The sequence below is a fragment of the Tarenaya hassleriana genome, unplaced genomic scaffold (genome assembly GCF_000463585.1).
Source record: "Tarenaya hassleriana unplaced genomic scaffold, ASM46358v1 Cleome716, whole genome shotgun sequence".
NCBI lineage: Eukaryota > Viridiplantae > Streptophyta > Magnoliopsida > Brassicales > Cleomaceae > Tarenaya > Tarenaya hassleriana.
The window spans coordinates 38-19,601 of record NW_010969708.1 but is presented as its reverse complement, the minus strand read 5'-3'; the positions used below and the strand labels follow the sequence as shown (position 1 = coordinate 19,601).

At 37.5% G+C, this 19,564-nt stretch overlaps 3 protein-coding genes and 5 long non-coding RNA genes across 18 annotated transcripts; 4 read left to right on the top strand and 4 right to left on the bottom strand.

Moving 5' to 3' along the window:
• Positions 1–3,384: 3,384 nt before the first annotated feature.
• On the bottom strand, positions 3,385–4,628 carry LOC104801641. The gene is made up of 3 exons (XR_769921.1): positions 4,550–4,628; positions 4,124–4,359; positions 3,385–4,010 (listed from the first exon to the last, which is right to left on the bottom strand). It is a non-coding gene; the product is annotated as an uncharacterized LOC104801641 (long non-coding RNA).
• On the top strand, positions 4,018–4,628 carry LOC104801640. Its single transcript, XR_769920.2, has 3 exons — positions 4,018–4,115; positions 4,193–4,259; positions 4,619–4,628. It is a non-coding gene; the product is annotated as an uncharacterized LOC104801640 (long non-coding RNA).
• Positions 4,629–5,974: 1,346 nt separating this feature from the next.
• Positions 5,975–10,460, bottom strand: LOC104801638. Of its 9 annotated transcripts, none has more exons than XR_769918.2 (7): positions 9,871–10,460; positions 9,574–9,757; positions 9,012–9,058; positions 8,319–8,459; positions 6,670–7,740; positions 6,431–6,544; positions 5,975–6,276 (listed from the first exon to the last, which is right to left on the bottom strand). It is a non-coding gene; the product is annotated as an uncharacterized LOC104801638 (long non-coding RNA). The 9 variants fall into 9 exon arrangements; XR_769919.2 differs by having other exon boundaries at positions 8,319–8,423; XR_769917.2 differs by having other exon boundaries at positions 6,670–6,796; positions 7,281–7,740; positions 8,319–9,058; positions 9,623–9,757.
• LOC104801639 (protein LAZY 1-like) lies at positions 9,765–12,103 on the top strand. The gene is made up of 5 exons (XM_010524954.1): positions 9,765–9,862; positions 9,940–10,006; positions 10,366–11,165; positions 11,463–11,751; positions 11,848–12,103. Exons 1-5 carry the CDS (start codon positions 9,857–9,859, stop codon positions 11,865–11,867), a joined length of 1,182 nt encoding a protein of 393 aa, XP_010523256.1. The 5' UTR covers positions 9,765–9,856; the 3' UTR covers positions 11,868–12,103.
• A 657-nt stretch (positions 12,104–12,760) lies between these two features.
• LOC104801636 lies at positions 12,761–14,295 on the bottom strand. 2 transcript variants are annotated; one of them, XR_769912.1, is made up of 4 exons: positions 14,203–14,295; positions 13,777–14,012; positions 13,529–13,663; positions 12,761–12,964 (listed from the first exon to the last, which is right to left on the bottom strand). It is a non-coding gene; the product is annotated as an uncharacterized LOC104801636 (long non-coding RNA). The 2 variants fall into 2 exon arrangements; XR_002023697.1 differs by having other exon boundaries at positions 13,777–14,278.
• LOC104801637 (protein LAZY 1-like) lies at positions 13,671–15,147 on the top strand. The gene is made up of 3 exons (XM_010524952.2): positions 13,671–13,768; positions 13,846–13,912; positions 14,272–15,147. The coding sequence occupies exons 1-3, from the start codon at positions 13,763–13,765 to the stop codon at positions 15,126–15,128; spliced, it is 930 nt and encodes a 309-aa protein (XP_010523254.1). The 5' UTR covers positions 13,671–13,762; the 3' UTR covers positions 15,129–15,147.
• Positions 15,148–15,300: 153 nt separating this feature from the next.
• On the bottom strand, positions 15,301–16,910 carry LOC104801634. Of its 2 annotated transcripts, XR_769911.2 has the most exons (4): positions 16,747–16,910; positions 16,321–16,556; positions 16,073–16,207; positions 15,301–15,508 (listed from the first exon to the last, which is right to left on the bottom strand). It is a non-coding gene; the product is annotated as an uncharacterized LOC104801634 (long non-coding RNA). The 2 variants fall into 2 exon arrangements; XR_002023698.1 differs by having other exon boundaries at positions 16,321–16,910.
• LOC104801635 (protein LAZY 1-like) lies at positions 16,215–18,567 on the top strand. The gene is made up of 5 exons (XM_010524951.1): positions 16,215–16,312; positions 16,390–16,456; positions 16,816–17,615; positions 17,913–18,201; positions 18,298–18,567. The coding sequence occupies exons 1-5, from the start codon at positions 16,307–16,309 to the stop codon at positions 18,315–18,317; spliced, it is 1,182 nt and encodes a 393-aa protein (XP_010523253.1). The 5' UTR covers positions 16,215–16,306; the 3' UTR covers positions 18,318–18,567.
• Positions 18,568–19,564: the final 997 nt, after the last annotated feature.

Sequence of the window (19,564 nt, the reverse complement as noted above, 5' to 3'; positions counted from 1 at the left end):
TGAAAAATTGATTTATTACAAACACGGTTCGAATTAAGAACTGATTCACAATACGTAACAGGATTCTGGAGATATAAAATTCAACCAGAATTTCAAAAAGGACGATTAATTCGATGGCAATTAGAATTACATCAATTTGAACCATATATTAAATATATTAAGTCCGCAAATAATTGTTTTGCAGACACTCTAACAAGAGAATGGAAGGAATAATCAAGACAATTCAGAATCAGATCAGTCAGAAAGACAATCAGATTAAAATGATTCAAGAAAATCTCTCAAAACTCTTTGAGGAGAGGGAGGAGCTGATCAAATCTTTGAACATTATCATAAAAGCAACTGGTGGAACACCGGTAGAAGATCAAAAATCAGAACAAGAAAAAGAATCAGATAAGGTAACACTTCCTACCGACATCAAGGTGGAAGAAAAACCGAACAAATGGTACGCTATCTTTAGTGGACCATTCAGAGGAATATACGTAGATTATGCGATATTTTCGCAACATACCAACGAAAAGAAAGTCTCACACCAGGCTTTCCAAACCAAAGAAGAAGCCCAAAAAGCCTTGAACGAATCATACAAAACCATGACCCAAAAACAACCAGTTGAACCAAGGGCACAACTACCCTCAATGAAAATACCCAAAATAGCCCAAATACCAACCACACAGGAAAAAGAGGCCCTGAAAAAGGTAACCCTCGAGAAGTATCAGTCCTACTGGGCGTCTCGAAACCATGTGACTAGTTGATGTAATATGTCGGACCCAATAAAAGATAAGGTGATCAGAAACCTTATCTCTGTAATCTATATTGTGCAATTATGTAGTGTCGAGTGTAAGAGTCGGGCCCCAGCATGAGATTCCATTCTTAGCTGATAAGGGTTCCAAAGCTGTATAAATATGTGACCTCTCCATTTGGAGAAGGCAGAGTGAAATAAACGAATTTGTTTCAGAACTCTCTGAAAGATCTCTCTCAAGAGATTGGCTTGAAGATCTATATCTTCTGGAGGCCTTGAATAAATTCTTTTGAATCACAAACCGATTACTCCAGAACTCTGGAACTAAACACCACCCCTGAACAATATCAAAAAACCGATCAGATCTCCGGATCACCAACAAGGAAACGATCATCACCAACACCAACCGACAGGGATTATCTACAAAAGCGAATCAAGTATGACATCAACTTCTGCATTCGATAATTTTATACAATCAGATGAAGAATGTTTCTTTGATGGAATTATAGACATAAACAAAATACGAAAAATAAGTTTTGATCTTCAAAAAGATGAAAACTTCGAACAGACTATACTAGGAAAAATAAAGAAACAATTATCGAGAACAAACATAATAAAGTTCGGAATAATGGTAGGAGAAACACCAGTACCGATTGAACAAACTACAGGAGAACTCATTCTACCAATTATTAACAAAGAACAAATCTTAGAACGGCTCAGAAATTGTCCCGAAAAACAGAAACCATGTGACTAGTTGATGTAATATGTCGGACCCAATAAAAGATAAGGTGATCAGAAACCTTATCTCTGTAATCTATATTGTGCAATTATGTAGTGTCGAGTGTAAGAGTCGGGCCCCAGCATGAGATTCCATTCTTAGCTGATAAGGGTTCCAAAACTGTATAAATATGTGACCTCTCCATTTGGAGAAGGCAGAGTGAAATAAACAAATTTGTTTCAGAACTCTCTGAAAGATCTCTCTCAAGAGATTGGCTTGAAGATCTATATCTTTTGGAGGCCTTGAATAGATTCTTTTGAATCACAAACCGATTACTCCAGAATTCTGGAACTAAACACCACCCCTGAACAATATCAAAAAACCGATCAGATCTCCGGATCACCAACAAGGAAACGATCATCACCAACACCAACCGACAGGGATTATCTACAAAAGCGAATCAAGTATGACATCAACTTCTGCATTCAATAATTTTATACAATCAGATGAAGAATATTTCTTTGATGGAATTATAGACATAAACAAAATACGAAAAATAAGTTTTGATCTTCAAAAAGACGAAAACTTCGAACAGACTATACTAGGAAAAATAAAGAAACAATTATCGAGAACAAACATAATAAAGTTCAGAATAATGGTAGGAGAAACACCAGTACCAATTGAACAAACTACATGAGAACTCATTCTACCAATTATTAACAAAGAACAAATCTTAGAACGGCTCAGAAATTGTCCCGAAAAACAAAGAAAACAAATAGCCTACATACACTGTAGTACTATTCAAATAATTATAAAATCAACATTCAAAGAAGGTATCGATTCCCCGATTATCTTTCAAATTAGAGATGACAGATTAACCAATTATAAAGAAAGTATTATAGCCGAAGAAAAAGGAAATCTTTCTTCTGCGAAAATTAAATTTAACATCAATATACAACTCAGATTATCATTAAAAGATAAAGATTTGGATAATTCAATAGTTATCCAATACAAACTAGATAGAACATATTTCATGGAAAAAGGAAATCACCCTTTTTCTATAACCTATCAGATTAACTACGCATTAACCAATAGTCATCACAGACTTTAGAAACAAAGATATTATAGAAATAGATGACTTATTTAAACCAGTAATCTATTTAAAAAGACCACTAACAGCAATAGAACCAGGACGAAAATCGTTGTTACGACTTAACCCAAGATTAAGTATACAAGAATCACCATCTCTATTATTCAACACTGAACAATCAGAAGAAAACCAGGAAGATTACTCTAAATTACGAAAAACAATATCACAAATCAACAATCTTACAAAATGAATTTCAACGAAGACTTTATCAAAAAATTATCCCTATTAAATCTTGAAAGTTTACCATGTCTAGATCATCTTGAACAATTATTAGTTGAAACTATAGAAAGTATATTTAAAGAACGAACTTATGGAACAATCGAACGAAATGAACTTAATGAAGAAAATAGAAGAATAAAAATGATCAGTTCAATATTTAACGCAGTAAGAGAAATTAAAAGAGACATTATCGAAAACAATAACGATTAGAATGTAAAAAATATATAAGAAAAATATTGAATTATTAAACAAACCAATATAATATTTCGAAACAGAAAATAATGTAAGAGATATGCAACGAATAATAGAAAAAAACAAATTAATAATATAATTACAGAATTAAATAAATTAATTACAATAAAAGAAATAAAAGAAATAAAAGTTGAATACTTCAGAAAACGTCCATCGAAAAATAATTATAACTGACATTGACTTCCATTTTTAGAAGAAACATTAAATCGAATAAGAAAAATACTAAATTTTTTCGAAAACCAATTAAAATCTTTTGAATAAAATAATAATAAAAAAATAATTATTATATTCAAAGATAAAAGGACTATTCTATCGACTATTTCAGTAAAAACTCACCACAGAGGGCAGCTAAAATCAGACAACAATTTTCAGAATTTATTGACGATGCATGTGATAAATTCTTTTACAAATCTATATTCGATTTGAGCCGTTGGTGGTAACGGGAAAATGTTTTGCATCTCATGCTACGCTATTTAGGATCTTTCTACAAACTTTTAGCGAACAAAATATCCAACTTGCTATAGGCCACGAGTACAGTGTACTAGTGGCAAACAGCAGTACATGACAATTGAAATGTCGAAACAAAGCCATAGACATTGAGGTGATTAGGCGTCTCTCATGAGCGACCGTACCCAAATTGATCTTAGACCATTGGTTACCTATACCTTTCATAGACGCGATGCATAAGAATCAAAAGGATGATCATTAAAAGCTGTAAACAATGCAGGATCATATCATAGAAATTCCTAACCCGTTTGACAAAACCATGGGGATGCACCTATGCAATGTTCACTTCTTACATCAAGAAATGAGGACCCACTGGCAAGCAATCACATGAGTTGATCTTGATAACCACAATCTTGTAATTATCTCTGTGTTTCTCTCAAGCCATCTTACTTTTGGCTACTAGAGACTTGGAAGAGCTGCTTATATTCCTGAAAAAAAGAGCTCGGTTTACTCACAGAGGCGCTTTACTCAAAAACCTTTTTGTTTCAACAGAGCAAGTTCCAAAGTAGCAAAGCAGGAGATATATCATGAAGGTAATTACCAAAATCCATTATACTGAGTAATAATGATCTTCCATGCTGTTGTTAACTCCTAAAACTCTCTGATGCAGTTACTGGGCTGGATGCACCGGAAGTTCAGACAGAATAGCAATGAATCACTCAAGGATTTTGTCATTGGTTAGTGCTCCTCTGCCATGGTTTTGCATATGAAAGTGTAAAAGTAGAGATATGGACCCCCAATGTTACATTTGGAATTGATTAGGATGACGTAGAAAATCTGAAAATGGGGAAATAACGTTCATGAAGGCCTGCATAGCACCATGTTGTACATGCTACTCGTAGACTTGTGTTGAACACATGCTGCTAGATATGTACAGAGGCTTCCTTTTCAAATCATGTATTGCATGTCAACACACTTAATACCCTAGTGAAAACCACAGTTAATATAATATACGCATGAAAATTACCTTGATAGGAAACATTCTCAGGGATAAATTTAGAACCATCCCACTCTGCTTTTGACATTATTTTATCAGAAAATTCTGGGAGCAACGTTTATGGATTAGGTAGAGACGATTTGAAAATGGAGGACCAACAAATCTATATACACATATCGTGGTTGTTTGATCAAGGAGTTGTGAACTTGTTTGTTTAGTAATATGTTTTGATGTTTTTTATTATAAGATATCGTTATTATAATGTTATTATTATGTTTTTTTTTATAATCTGAAACTTCTAACGGAACTTTTTAGAGAGAATTAGGGAAGTCCATATGATTACCCTTCATCCCAAGTAAAGATTCCAATTCGGGATGAGATAAGAATGAACTATGCTCATTTTCTTATTGTTGAGACACCCAATCTTAGATTCGTTATTATAATGTTACATATTTGTATAGATTTTATAATATTGATATTTCAGGAAAAGGTTATGTTCGTGTTACTTTCCTTCGATGAACCAACCAGATAACGAATACTACAAGAATGTGACACTGTTAATAGCGTGGCTGACAAGAAATTGCAGAAATCATGTTATATATGTTATTGCATTTTTTTTCTTTTTTGAAAAATAATTTCAATTCGAAGGATGGTTAGATTTGATGGATAAAGTAAAGTAAAGAGAGATTCTCATGGGGAGGGAGAGGTGGCTCTCTCTTTCAACTCAACCATTTTTGTCCTCATGATGTTAAAGTTTATTAACCACCACCTCTGACAAATGAGTAAAACATGCTTAGGACAGAGAAAAAAAAGGACTAGTTCATAAGTTTTTATATTTTTATTTTGATATGATGACAATTGTGAACCCAAATCAAATTGGAGATAGATAACTTCATTTTATTATTACTTATTAGAATTATATTTAACTTGGTACTGTCCAGATCCCGGATGAATAGAAAGTTGGATCTACATTGAATATCACCTAAATTGCCCCATCTATCCTTATGAGGAGAAGTTTGGTTTTAAACTCCAGTTCAAACACTAATGTGTCTTGGATGATCCACATTTGGAAGAAGGGAGGAAATTCTCGAACGAGGAAAGGGACCAATGACATAGATTAAGGATATATACAAAAATTTTGCAATAATTTTAGAAACAAATAGTTTTCAAAGTAAACAAATTTATACTAAAAACTTTAGAAACAAATAGTTTTCAAAGTAAACAAATTTATATTAAACCCATCTCTTGCAATAGTATTGTGGATGGATAATTCGGATTTTGGTTCGGTATTTGGCGTATTCGGTTCAATATCTATACGATTTGGTTTGGAAACAATTTATTCGTTTTTATAAAAAAAATATACCAAATCAGAACTAAACATTATTCATTTCGGTTCAGAATGGAACTAAATTCCCGAACTGAAGTGTCCACCCTAAAACGTATCACACAAAGAAAAACAGAGGACAGAAGCTCTTTTAAAAACATGTTTCTGGTAGTAACAGAAACTGGAAACTGAATGAGATTTGATACATAGACTTGCAGAGATTCTCAATATGACCAAACCTGAGATTGAATTGCTCAAAAGAAAGAAAAAAAAAGGACCCAATAATTTCAAATGATCAAGGACCAATGTTTCCTCAGTTCAAAAGGGTCGTTTTTTTTTTCTGGATATTGTCTGTGTTTTGGGCATAACCCGAAAACGATCTGTCTCCTGAAAGTGGCTGCTACTGGTTTTAGTATGTGAAAGTAGTGATTCCCTAGTTCAAGAAGTGTGAAACAGATGTCCAAAAGCTTCAGTCCAGAGGGCAAAATCATTGATAAGATATGGCAACCACCAAAGAGTCTACTACGCACCAAATATTATCCACAGATTATGCAAAAAATGGGAAAGAGGGTAAGAAAATTTAGTACCCCCAAAGATTTGTGGTGTGAGTTGATGTTACAGCAAACATGTCTTGTTCATCATTGCAGACATTGTGCAAGGGACCACCCCAAAAAGAAAAACCCCATCTTGATCATCAGAATCTGCATGTAGGATAAAACAAACATAGGGGGACAAAAGTATGTGCGTTGATTAAGGAAGTTTAGATAATACATGCAAAGATATTTAGATCAAAACTTAATTACTGAGCTAATAGTATCCAATTTACCTGCTTCTAGAAACCACGTCATGAATCAATCATCACATTTCTGCAACGTAACACCCCATGGTTTGAAGCAAAACCCAAATTTCAGTTATGAATCAAACATGGGTACTTTCTCTTACAGTCACAGTGCCTGCAAAACCCAAATCAACTCGGTTCTTCTAAGAGCACGGACGGTAGTAGGCCTCATATACAGTATCATGATTACATACCAGCTAGTTTATTAAGAAAAAGTTCTGCTCATGATCGTGTAAAGGTGATTTTGGATCTAATACGAAAAGGGTAGTGTTAATGCATCATGTTGAAGGCCTACGCTTCTGCAGGATTGGTTCGGACATAGCATGGCATGAATCCATATTGGTATCTTTTTATGTCCCGGCAATGGTTAGGTTCCAATAACTGAAAGAAGCACATGCATGAGAGGGTCCAGGGACCCTATGATGTACTTTTGCCGCAGAAAGATCAAGACATGTCAAAACACTATATTAGATTATGACCAGACCTCTCTAGATATCCCATATTGGAGAAAGTAGCGACTAGACATGCCTTGGGCTCTTTACTTGGACTAGTCTGATTATCAGATACTCTACTGTACACACCAAGATAGAATCACTAACCTCAATCATGGAAAAAAGTGGTGTTGTATTGAGCCACTGAATCCAGCTCTAAGTCTGACCCCAACGACTATTCTACGCATTTTCGCCTAATCAAGTTAAATGAATCCACCAATATGATATCGAGAACTACAACCTCTAAAACCTTCTACAGGATCATCATATTGTATAACCTTTAACTAATACTGAGGAGTAATCGGGAATCGGTTCTTTGCCCAGAAAAAATCGGGAATCGGATATAAAACATTGTGAAAATCGTGGAGACAGGTTGTATGACCAAACCCATTTACCTGGTTGGCGGCTTGCAAGTTGTGTTGGAAAGACATACAAGAATAGGGTGCATGTGACATGAATGAATGGACCTCACATTGCCCTTTTAAGTTCCTCGTAAAACAGTCATCAATTTGTACCTCTAGTTACATGTTGGCTACTCAACTAGCATGGCACAGAATTCCATCTGTTCCTGCACACGGAAAATGTTTAATCCAGGTCACTATGCATGAGTTACATGGGTTTACAAAACCTATGTAACAGTACCGACGTATAAAAACCTAGAAAAATGGGAAATTTCATTGACCCAAAACTTATCAACTAAAGGGACCTTGCAGTAACTAAAACCCACGACAGAAGTTTACTGATATTTTCTGGTAACGTTTGCTTCCAGAAATAAAAAAACATTCTCCTGGGGTCCCCATCACTGGACAGTGTAATTAGTAAATGATTTCGATACTTGTTCGTATCGAATGAGAACTTCTGTCAGCAATCTATAGAAATCAGTTAGTTTTATGGCCGCAGTGACATACTACCAAACCAGCACTTCCAAAGGAAAAACGATCCATAGCTATCAGTAAGAGTAATCAAAGCTGAAATTGACCCAGAGGCCTAGAATGAAACATTTGTCATTGGCATCCAAGCTTACCACACTCTAGCTTATTTTTGCAGATATATTTATCTGACAAGCTCCTCTCAATTAGTCCAATAAAAGTTCCACAAAGTTCTTTTACCATGAAAACTTACATGGGTAATAGATGCTGAAGTTACCTTTTCTATCTTCATCGTTCTATGGGAGGACTTGTAAGAACAGCAATTCACCTCCTATGGTTCTGACAGACATCAACTCTCCTCTATGGAGAAAGCAAACGCAAGCTACAGGACAAAAATCTTCGTAATAGATAATTCTCCCTGCAGATACTTTCGGAAAGCTCAGGCAAATCATGCACTTCAATCTTCAAGTTAGAATAGGAGTAGAATCATTTACAAGATATCCATTGTGACTATGTTGCCACAACTCTTTAGTGCTCCATACATGGTTATATTTTCTTGGAAAACTTATAGAGGTGAGATACATTATTACCAATGATTACCCTTCCCTGTTTCTGGAGGTTGCATGATAAAATTCAATTTCAGTTTCACAACAGCGAACTCATTTAGACATAGACGCAAGTTGAATGGCCAAAATAAAGAGAGCCCACTTCATCATGCTAATTATTTGCAGCAACCAATTGTAGGGTGATTATATGGGAGCTCTTACCAGATTGAATCATTGAACATACTTAATTATACAGAAATGCTTTCAGGAAGAAGGAAAGAAGGTAACCGTAAGAAAACAAACGAGTTAGTTTTCATAGAAAAAAACAGAAGTCTAGCCAAGATTAAATCAGATTCAAGTTGCAACTATTCCTGAGAGTGCCATCACATTGTAAGCAAACAATCCTTATTATGGAATGGTAGTACCTTTGATGCATTCAAGTCATTCCATTTCCGGACACTATGTATATAACCTGCATGATTAACACACCATGGTAAACTGAACATGAACATCTTCAACAAGGAAGAGACGGTAATTGGACTATTCTATCGACTATTTCAGTAAAAACTCACCACAGAGGGCAGCTAAAATCAGACAACAATTTTCAGAATTTATTGACGATGCATGTGATAAATTCTTTTACAAATCTATATTCGATTTGAGCCGTTGGTGGTAACGGGAAAATGTTTTGCATCTCATGCTACGCTATTTAGGATCTTTCTACAAACTTTTAGCGAACAAAATATCCAACTTGCTATAGGCCACGAGTACAGTGTACTAGTGGCAAACAGCAGTACATGACAATTGAAATGTCGAAACAAAGCCATAGACATTGAGGTGATTAGGCGTCTCTCATGAGCGACCGTACCCAAATTGATCTTAGACCATTGGTTACCTATACCTTTCATAGACGCGATGCATAAGAATCAAAAGGATGATCATTAAAAGCTGTAAACAATGCAGGATCATATCATAGAAATTCCTAACCCGTTTGACAAAACCATGGGGATGCACCTATGCAATGTTCACTTCTTACATCAAGAAATGAGGACCCACTGGCAAGCAATCACATGAGTTGATCTTGATAACCACAATCTTGTAATTATCTCTGTGTTTCTCTCAAGCCATCTTACTTTTGGCTACTAGAGACTTGGAAGAGCTGCTTATATTCCTGAAAAAAAGAGCTCGGTTTACTCACAGAGGCGCTTTACTCAAAAACCTTTTTGTTTCAACAGAGCAAGTTCCAAAGTAGCAAAGCAGGAGATATATCATGAAGGTAATTACCAAAATCCATTATACTGAGTAATAATGATCTTCCATGCTGTTGTTAACTCCTAAAACTCTCTGATGCAGTTACTGGGCTGGATGCACCGGAAGTTCAGACAGAATAGCAATGAATCACTCAAGGATTTTGTCATTGGTTAGTGCTCCTCTGCCATGGTTTTGCATATGAAAGTGTAAAAGTAGAGATATGGACCCCCAATGTTACATTTGGAATTGATTAGGATGACGTAGAAAATCTGAAAATGGGGAAATAACGTTCATGAAGGCCTGCATAGCACCATGTTGTACATGCTACTCGTAGACTTGTGTTGAACACATGCTGCTAGATATGTACAGAGGCTTCCTTTTCAAATCATGTATTGCATGTCAACACACTTAATACCCTAGTGAAAACCACAGTTAATATAATATACGCATGAAAATTACCTTGATAGGAAACATTCTCAGGGATAAATTTAGAACCATCCCACTCTGCTTTTGACATTATTTTATCAGAAAATTCTGGCACACATGTACCTGGACAGCCGCCACACCCTGAGCAATACTGCTACGCTAAACCAATTTATGGAACCAAATTCTACGGACAGAACCCGCCAGATTACTTCAGAAAATCCTTTGCCGGCATTGAAGCAACACAAGTTGATGAAGAAGATCATGAAGATGAAGAGTCAGCAGTAGTTTCTGAGATCTTCCATGGCTTTCTTGCAATTGGCACCCTTGGCTCAGACCCTAATGTCAGTACCCCATCAACACCGACATTCACCATCTCCTTAGAGAATGAGACTGGAAAGGAAACAGAGGTAACAGAAAGAGAACTGAAACTCCTTAATGATAATTTGGAGAAGATTCTTGGAGCTGAAGTCAAAGAAGAGATATGTGATGCCTCTTCGGGGAGAAACAGTCATGTCAGTGCTGGCAGAAGCAGCCAAGGAAGTACCATCACTCTAACTGGGAAGACTTTGGAGATTCCGGAGACCAACCGCAGTGGAAGTAATGTCTGTCCTCTCCAGGGATATCTCTTTGGATCAGCAATTGAAATGTCGGAAACAACAACAGCAAAGAAGGAACATAGGACATCTCTGAGAGAGCTGTTTCAAAAGACTAAAATAACGGATGAGTACAGTGGAGGAAGGTGTGAGAGAGATGAAAAACGAACAGAGAAGGATGCACATAAATCAGCAGTCAATATGATGAAAAAGATGCTGAAGAAAAAAGTTCCACAAGTATCCAGAAGCTCCACAGCAGCATATGCTCGAGAAGCAAATTCATCCTCGGCGGAAACAAAACTTAACAAGGTACACCTAATAAACTCTAAAACGATATCCTCAGTTCCATTCTTCATAAGGCTGTGACAGATAATTAACTTTGACAGTAACAGTATAACATTTGAGGTAAGATATGAAGCTAATTATTGATGAAAGCAAGATACTGACAACGGCTAGTTATATGAGTTTTGATCAACATGACAAGAAATCTCTGGCCTCTAAGCTTCGGCAGTGAATGTACAAGGATATCGGTTTGCTTCAAAGCCGTATTTTGATACTTTTAGTTGCATGTGGCATGTTTTTCATGTTTCCGTACATGGCATGTAGATCCTACACATATTTCACAGAAAAGTGCATCCTGAAAGTTCAACAGCAAGTAAAATGCCCATGAAACTCCCCAAAGACAAAAAGAAGCACAGGAGCATCTCTTCTGATGGTGCAAGCAATGATGAAGGCTGGACTTTCCCGAAAAGTGACACTATGGCACTTGCTCAGGGTGCCATTCCTGATGACAAGGGGACAAGAAACTGCTACAAGAGCCAGTTCAATACTCAGTTCACTTTAAAAAGTGACTCAAACGGGAACAGGGAGTTCTGGATCAAATCAGATGCAGACTGTAAGTTAAAAAAAGAAGAAGCCACATTCTCTATCATAAAACCCATGCCATCTAACACCACAGTTGTATATACTCAATCTTTGACTGTTGCTGCAGATTTGGTATTGGAGCTCTAAGTCAAACGCTCGGCTGCTGGATGGTTATTGGTTATCAGTGGTCAGTCTCAAGTATGAGGCACTACCCTATCATCAAATCTACTTATTAATGTTTACCCTTGTCCATATATGAACCATATGGTGTGCATGTCTAAGAGAATCCGAGACCGAGAATAAGAAATTATCGTGTGTGTGTGTGTTCTGTCGTGTATTTCCAACCCCCATGTTGATTATTGTGGTGTATGCTCATTGCTCAATATATGTGATGCCTCTTCGGGGAGAAACAGTCATGTCAGTGCTGGCAGAAGCAGCCAAGGAAGTACCATCACTCTAACTGGGAAGACTTTGGAGATTCCGGAGACCAACCGCAGTGGAAGTAATGTCTGTCCTCTCCAGGGATATCTCTTTGGATCAGCAATTGAAATGTCGGAAACAACAACAGCAAAGAAGGAACATAGGACATCTCTGAGAGAGCTGTTTCAAAAGACTAAAATAACGGATGAGTACAGTGGAGGAAGGTGTGAGAGAGATGAAAAACGAACAGAGAAGGATGCACATAAATCAGCAGTCAATATGATGAAAAAGATGCTGAAGAAAAAAGTTCCACAAGTATCCAGAAGCTCCACAGCAGCATATGCTCGAGAAGCAAATTCATCCTCGGCGGAAACAAAACTTAACAAGGTACACCTAATAAACTCTAAAACGATATCCTCAGTTCCATTCTTCATAAGGCTGTGACAGATAATTAACTTTGACAGTAACAGTATAACATTTGAGGTAAGATATGAAGCTAATTATTGATGAAAGCAAGATACTGACAACGGCTAGTTATATGAGTTTTGATCAACATGACAAGAAATCTCTGGCCTCTAAGCTTCGGCAGTGAATGTACAAGGATATCGGTTTGCTTTCAGGAAGAAGGAAAGAAGGTAACCGTAAGAAAACAAACGAGTTAGTTTTCATAGAAAAAAACAGAAGTCTAGCCAAGATTAAATCAGATTCAAGTTGCAACTATTCCTGAGAGTGCCATCACATTGTAAGCAAACAATCCTTATTATGGAATGGTAGTACCTTTGATGCATTCAAGTCATTCCATTTCCGGACACTATGTATATAACCTGCATGATTAACACACCATGGTAAACTGAACATGAACATCTTCAACAAGGAAGAGACGGTAATTGGACTATTCTATCGACTATTTCAGTAAAAACTCACCACAGAGGGCAGCTAAAATCAGACAACAATTTTCAGAATTTATTGACGATGCATGTGATAAATTCTTTTACAAATCTATATTCGATTTGAGCCGTTGGTGGTAACGGGAAAATGTTTTGCATCTCATGCTACGCTATTTAGGATCTTTCTACAAACTTTTAGCGAACAAAATATCCAACTTGCTATAGGCCACGAGTACAGTGTACTAGTGGCAAACAGCAGTACATGACAATTGAAATGTCGAAACAAAGCCATAGACATTGAGGTGATTAGGCGTCTCTCATGAGCGACCGTACCCAAATTGATCTTAGACCATTGGTTACCTATACCTTTCATAGACGCGATGCATAAGAATCAAAAGGATGATCATTAAAAGCTGTAAACAATGCAGGATCATATCATAGAAATTCCTAACCCGTTTGACAAAACCATGGGGATGCACCTATGCAATGTTCACTTCTTACATCAAGAAATGAGGACCCACTGGCAAGCAATCACATGAGTTGATCTTGATAACCACAATCTTGTAATTATCTCTGTGTTTCTCTCAAGCCATCTTACTTTTGGCTACTAGAGACTTGGAAGAGCTGCTTATATTCCTGAAAAAAAGAGCTCGGTTTACTCACAGAGGCGCTTTACTCAAAAACCTTTTTGTTTCAACAGAGCAAGTTCCAAAGTAGCAAAGCAGGAGATATATCATGAAGGTAATTACCAAAATCCATTATACTGAGTAATAATGATCTTCCATGCTGTTGTTAACTCCTAAAACTCTCTGATGCAGTTACTGGGCTGGATGCACCGGAAGTTCAGACAGAATAGCAATGAATCACTCAAGGATTTTGTCATTGGTTAGTGCTCCTCTGCCATGGTTTTGCATATGAAAGTGTAAAAGTAGAGATATGGACCCCCAATGTTACATTTGGAATTGATTAGGATGACGTAGAAAATCTGAAAATGGGGAAATAACGTTCATGAAGGCCTGCATAGCACCATGTTGTACATGCTACTCGTAGACTTGTGTTGAACACATGCTGCTAGATATGTACAGAGGCTTCCTTTTCAAATCATGTATTGCATGTCAACACACTTAATACCCTAGTGAAAACCACAGTTAATATAATATACGCATGAAAATTACCTTGATAGGAAACATTCTCAGGGATAAATTTAGAACCATCCCACTCTGCTTTTGACATTATTTTATCAGAAAATTCTGGCACACATGTACCTGGACAGCCGCCACACCCTGAGCAATACTGCTACGCTAAACCAATTTATGGAACCAAATTCTACGGACAGAACCCGCCAGATTACTTCAGAAAATCCTTTGCCGGCATTGAAGCAACACAAGTTGATGAAGAAGATCATGAAGATGAAGAGTCAGCAGTAGTTTCTGAGATCTTCCATGGCTTTCTTGCAATTGGCACCCTTGGCTCAGACCCTAATGTCAGTACCCCATCAACACCGACATTCACCATCTCCTTAGAGAATGAGACTGGAAAGGAAACAGAGGTAACAGAAAGAGAACTGAAACTCCTTAATGATAATTTGGAGAAGATTCTTGGAGCTGAAGTCAAAGAAGAGATATGTGATGCCTCTTCGGGGAGAAACAGTCATGTCAGTGCTGGCAGAAGCAGCCAAGGAAGTACCATCACTCTAACTGGGAAGACTTTGGAGATTCCGGAGACCAACCGCAGTGGAAGTAATGTCTGTCCTCTCCAGGGATATCTCTTTGGATCAGCAATTGAAATGTCGGAAACAACAACAGCAAAGAAGGAACATAGGACATCTCTGAGAGAGCTGTTTCAAAAGACTAAAATAACGGATGAGTACAGTGGAGGAAGGTGTGAGAGAGATGAAAAACGAACAGAGAAGGATGCACATAAATCAGCAGTCAATATGATGAAAAAGATGCTGAAGAAAAAAGTTCCACAAGTATCCAGAAGCTCCACAGCAGCATATGCTCGAGAAGCAAATTCATCCTCGGCGGAAACAAAACTTAACAAGGTACACCTAATAAACTCTAAAACGATATCCTCAGTTCCATTCTTCATAAGGCTGTGACAGATAATTAACTTTGACAGTAACAGTATAACATTTGAGGTAAGATATGAAGCTAATTATTGATGAAAGCAAGATACTGACAACGGCTAGTTATATGAGTTTTGATCAACATGACAAGAAATCTCTGGCCTCTAAGCTTCGGCAGTGAATGTACAAGGATATCGGTTTGCTTTCAGGAAGAAGGAAAGAAGGTAACCGTAAGAAAACAAACGAGTTAGTTTTCATAGAAAAAAACAGAAGTCTAGCCAAGATTAAATCAGATTCAAGTTGCAACTATTCCTGAGAGTGCCATCACATTGTAAGCAAACAATCCTTATTATGGAATGGTAGTACCTTTGATGCATTCAAGTCATTCCATTTCCGGACACTATGTATATAACCTGCATGATTAACACACCATGGTAAACTGAACATGAACATCTTCAACAAGGAAGAGACGGTAATTGGACTATTCTATCGACTATTTCAGTAAAAACTCACCACAGAGGGCAGCTAAAATCAGACAACAATTTTCAGAATTTATTGACGATGCATGTGATAAATTCTTTTACAAATCTATATTCGATTTGAGCCGTTGGTGGTAACGGGAAAATGTTTTGCATCTCATGCTACGCTATTTAGGATCTTTCTACAAACTTTTAGCGAACAAAATATCCAACTTGCTATAGGCCACGAGTACAGTGTACTAGTGGCAAACAGCAGTACATGACAATTGAAATGTCGAAACAAAGCCATAGACATTGAGGTGATTAGGCGTCTCTCATGAGCGACCGTACCCAAATTGATCTTAGACCATTGGTTACCTATACCTTTCATAGACGCGATGCATAAGAATCAAAAGGATGATCATTAAAAGCTGTAAACAATGCAGGATCATATCATAGAAATTCCTAACCCGTTTGACAAAACCATGGGGATGCACCTATGCAATGTTCACTTCTTACATCAAGAAATGAGGACCCACTGGCAAGCAATCACATGAGTTGATCTTGATAACCACAATCTTGTAATTATCTCTGTGTTTCTCTCAAGCCATCTTACTTTTGGCTACTAGAGACTTGGAAGAGCTGCTTATATTCCTGAAAAAAAGAGCTCGGTTTACTCACAGAGGCGCTTTACTCAAAAACCTTTTTGTTTCAACAGAGCAAGTTCCAAAGTAGCAAAGCAGGAGATATATCATGAAGGTAATTACCAAAATCCATTATACTGAGTAATAATGATCTTCCATGCTGTTGTTAACTCCTAAAACTCTCTGATGCAGTTACTGGGCTGGATGCACCGGAAGTTCAGACAGAATAGCAATGAATCACTCAAGGATTTTGTCATTGGTTAGTGCTCCTCTGCCATGGTTTTGCATATGAAAGTGTAAAAGTAGAGATATGGACCCCCAATGTTACATTTGGAATTGATTAGGATGACGTAGAAAATCTGAAAATGGGGAAATAACGTTCATGAAGGCCTGCATAGCACCATGTTGTACATGCTACTCGTAGACTTGTGTTGAACACATGCTGCTAGATATGTACAGAGGCTTCCTTTTCAAATCATGTATTGCATGTCAACACACTTAATACCCTAGTGAAAACCACAGTTAATATAATATACGCATGAAAATTACCTTGATAGGAAACATTCTCAGGGATAAATTTAGAACCATCCCACTCTGCTTTTGACATTATTTTATCAGAAAATTCTGGCACACATGTACCTGGACAGCCGCCACACCCTGAGCAATACTGCTACGCTAAACCAATTTATGGAACCAAATTCTACGGACAGAACCCGCCAGATTACTTCAGAAAATCCTTTGCCGGCATTGAAGCAACACAAGTTGATGAAGAAGATCATGAAGATGAAGAGTCAGCAGTAGTTTCTGAGATCTTCCATGGCTTTCTTGCAATTGGCACCCTTGGCTCAGACCCTAATGTCAGTACCCCATCAACACCGACATTCACCATCTCCTTAGAGAATGAGACTGGAAAGGAAACAGAGGTAACAGAAAGAGAACTGAAACTCCTTAATGATAATTTGGAGAAGATTCTTGGAGCTGAAGTCAAAGAAGAGATATGTGATGCCTCTTCGGGGAGAAACAGTCATGTCAGTGCTGGCAGAAGCAGCCAAGGAAGTACCATCACTCTAACTGGGAAGACTTTGGAGATTCCGGAGACCAACCGCAGTGGAAGTAATGTCTGTCCTCTCCAGGGATATCTCTTTGGATCAGCAATTGAAATGTCGGAAACAACAACAGCAAAGAAGGAACATAGGACATCTCTGAGAGAGCTGTTTCAAAAGACTAAAATAACGGATGAGTACAGTGGAGGAAGGTGTGAGAGAGATGAAAAACGAACAGAGAAGGATGCACATAAATCAGCAGTCAATATGATGAAAAAGATGCTGAAGAAAAAAGTTCCACAAGTATCCAGAAGCTCCACAGCAGCATATGCTCGAGAAGCAAATTCATCCTCGGCGGAAACAAAACTTAACAAGGTACACCTAATAAACTCTAAAACGATATCCTCAGTTCCATTCTTCATAAGGCTGTGACAGATAATTAACTTTGACAGTAACAGTATAACATTTGAGGTAAGATATGAAGCTAATTATTGATGAAAGCAAGATACTGACAACGGCTAGTTATATGAGTTTTGATCAACATGACAAGAAATCTCTGGCCTCTAAGCTTCGGCAGTGAATGTACAAGGATATCGGTTTGCTTCAAAGCCGTATTTTGATACTTTTAGTTGCATGTGGCATGTTTTTCATGTTTCCGTACATGGCATGTAGATCCTACACATATTTCACAGAAAAGTGCATCCTGAAAGTTCAACAGCAAGTAAAATGCCCATGAAACTCCCCAAAGACAAAAAGAAGCACAGGAGCATCTCTTCTGATGGTGCAAGCAATGATGAAGGCTGGACTTTCCCGAAAAGTGACACTATGGCACTTGCTCAGGGTGCCATTCCTGATGACAAGGGGACAAGAAACTGCTACAAGAGCCAGTTCAATACTCAGTTCACTTTAAAAAGTGACTCAAACGGGAACAGGGAGTTCTGGATCAAATCAGATGCAGACTGTAAGTTAAAAAAAGAAGAAGCCACATTCTCTATCATAAAACCCATGCCATCTAACACCACAGTTGTATATACTCAATCTTTGACTGTTGCTGCAGATTTGGTATTGGAGCTCTAAGTCAAACGCTCGGCTGCTGGATGGTTATTGGTTATCAGTGGTCAGTCTCAAGTATGAGGCACTACCCTATCATCAAATCTACTTATTAATGTTTACCCTTGTCCATATATGAACCATATGGTGTGCATGTCTAAGAGAATCCGAGACCGAGAATAAGAAATTATCGTGTGTGTGTGTGTGTTCTGTCGTGTATTTCCAACCCCCATGTTGATTATTGTGGTGTATGCTCATTGCTCAATGTTTCTTGCCCCCAGAATCAAACCATAAACCAAATTTCATTTGCCAGGCAGAGAAATCGTCAGCGTATTATCGAAAAGGGTGGAATAGAAATAATGGTAATGTATGGTGAAGATACAGACAAAAGGGAACAGACAAAAGATGGAAGCCGCCATATCTCGTCGGCTGTAAGATCCGAATGGCATCAGGACAGATATAAAGATCAAGACGTTAAAAGACACAACAACTCTAACCATTGTCCTAATGTGAAACAGCGAGCTGCAAGATAGCAACATCGACCAGACAAGAGTTATCGCCATTGTCGAAAACACATAAAAAAGTCTAGGCATCGTGATAACATCATCATACATACCCAATATAGATTTGGATTCCCACCTCGAGCAATACCGCTCTCGGAGGAGTAAAATCACGGAATCAGAGACACAGAAATGCAAAACCACAAAAAAGAAGATATTAGCAGGAAAAAAAAACCATTTTCTCCAATTTGCAGAATGCGACGAAAGGAAGATACCGGAAGACGTTTCGTCACTCGTTTTCTCGGCAACCAAACAGGAAATCCACCCGTTGGGGAGGGGGTAGCAATAACATTACAAAAAAAAAACGTAATTAGAATGCCAGAAAAAAAAACCATTTTCTCCAATTTGCAGAATGCGACGAAAGGAAGATACCGGAAGACGTTAAGTCACTCGTTTTCTCGGCAACCAAACAGGAAATCCACCCGTTGGGGAGGGGTAGCAATAACATTACAAAAAAAAAAAGTAATTAGAATGCTAGAGTTTCCGTCGGGAATTTTACTCAAATCACCCACTTGGGTCGCACCTATTTCACGTATACACCAGAAAAAACATAACACTTTCTTTTTTGTTGAAAAGACGAAATTACCCTTAATGAATACGCGATTTTTATCCGTTCGAAAACAACTTCGTAATTAATTCTAAATATAATTACAATTGATTCTAAAAAAGGTGGCAAAAAAATCATATGTTTTATTTTAGTTGTATATCAGTTAT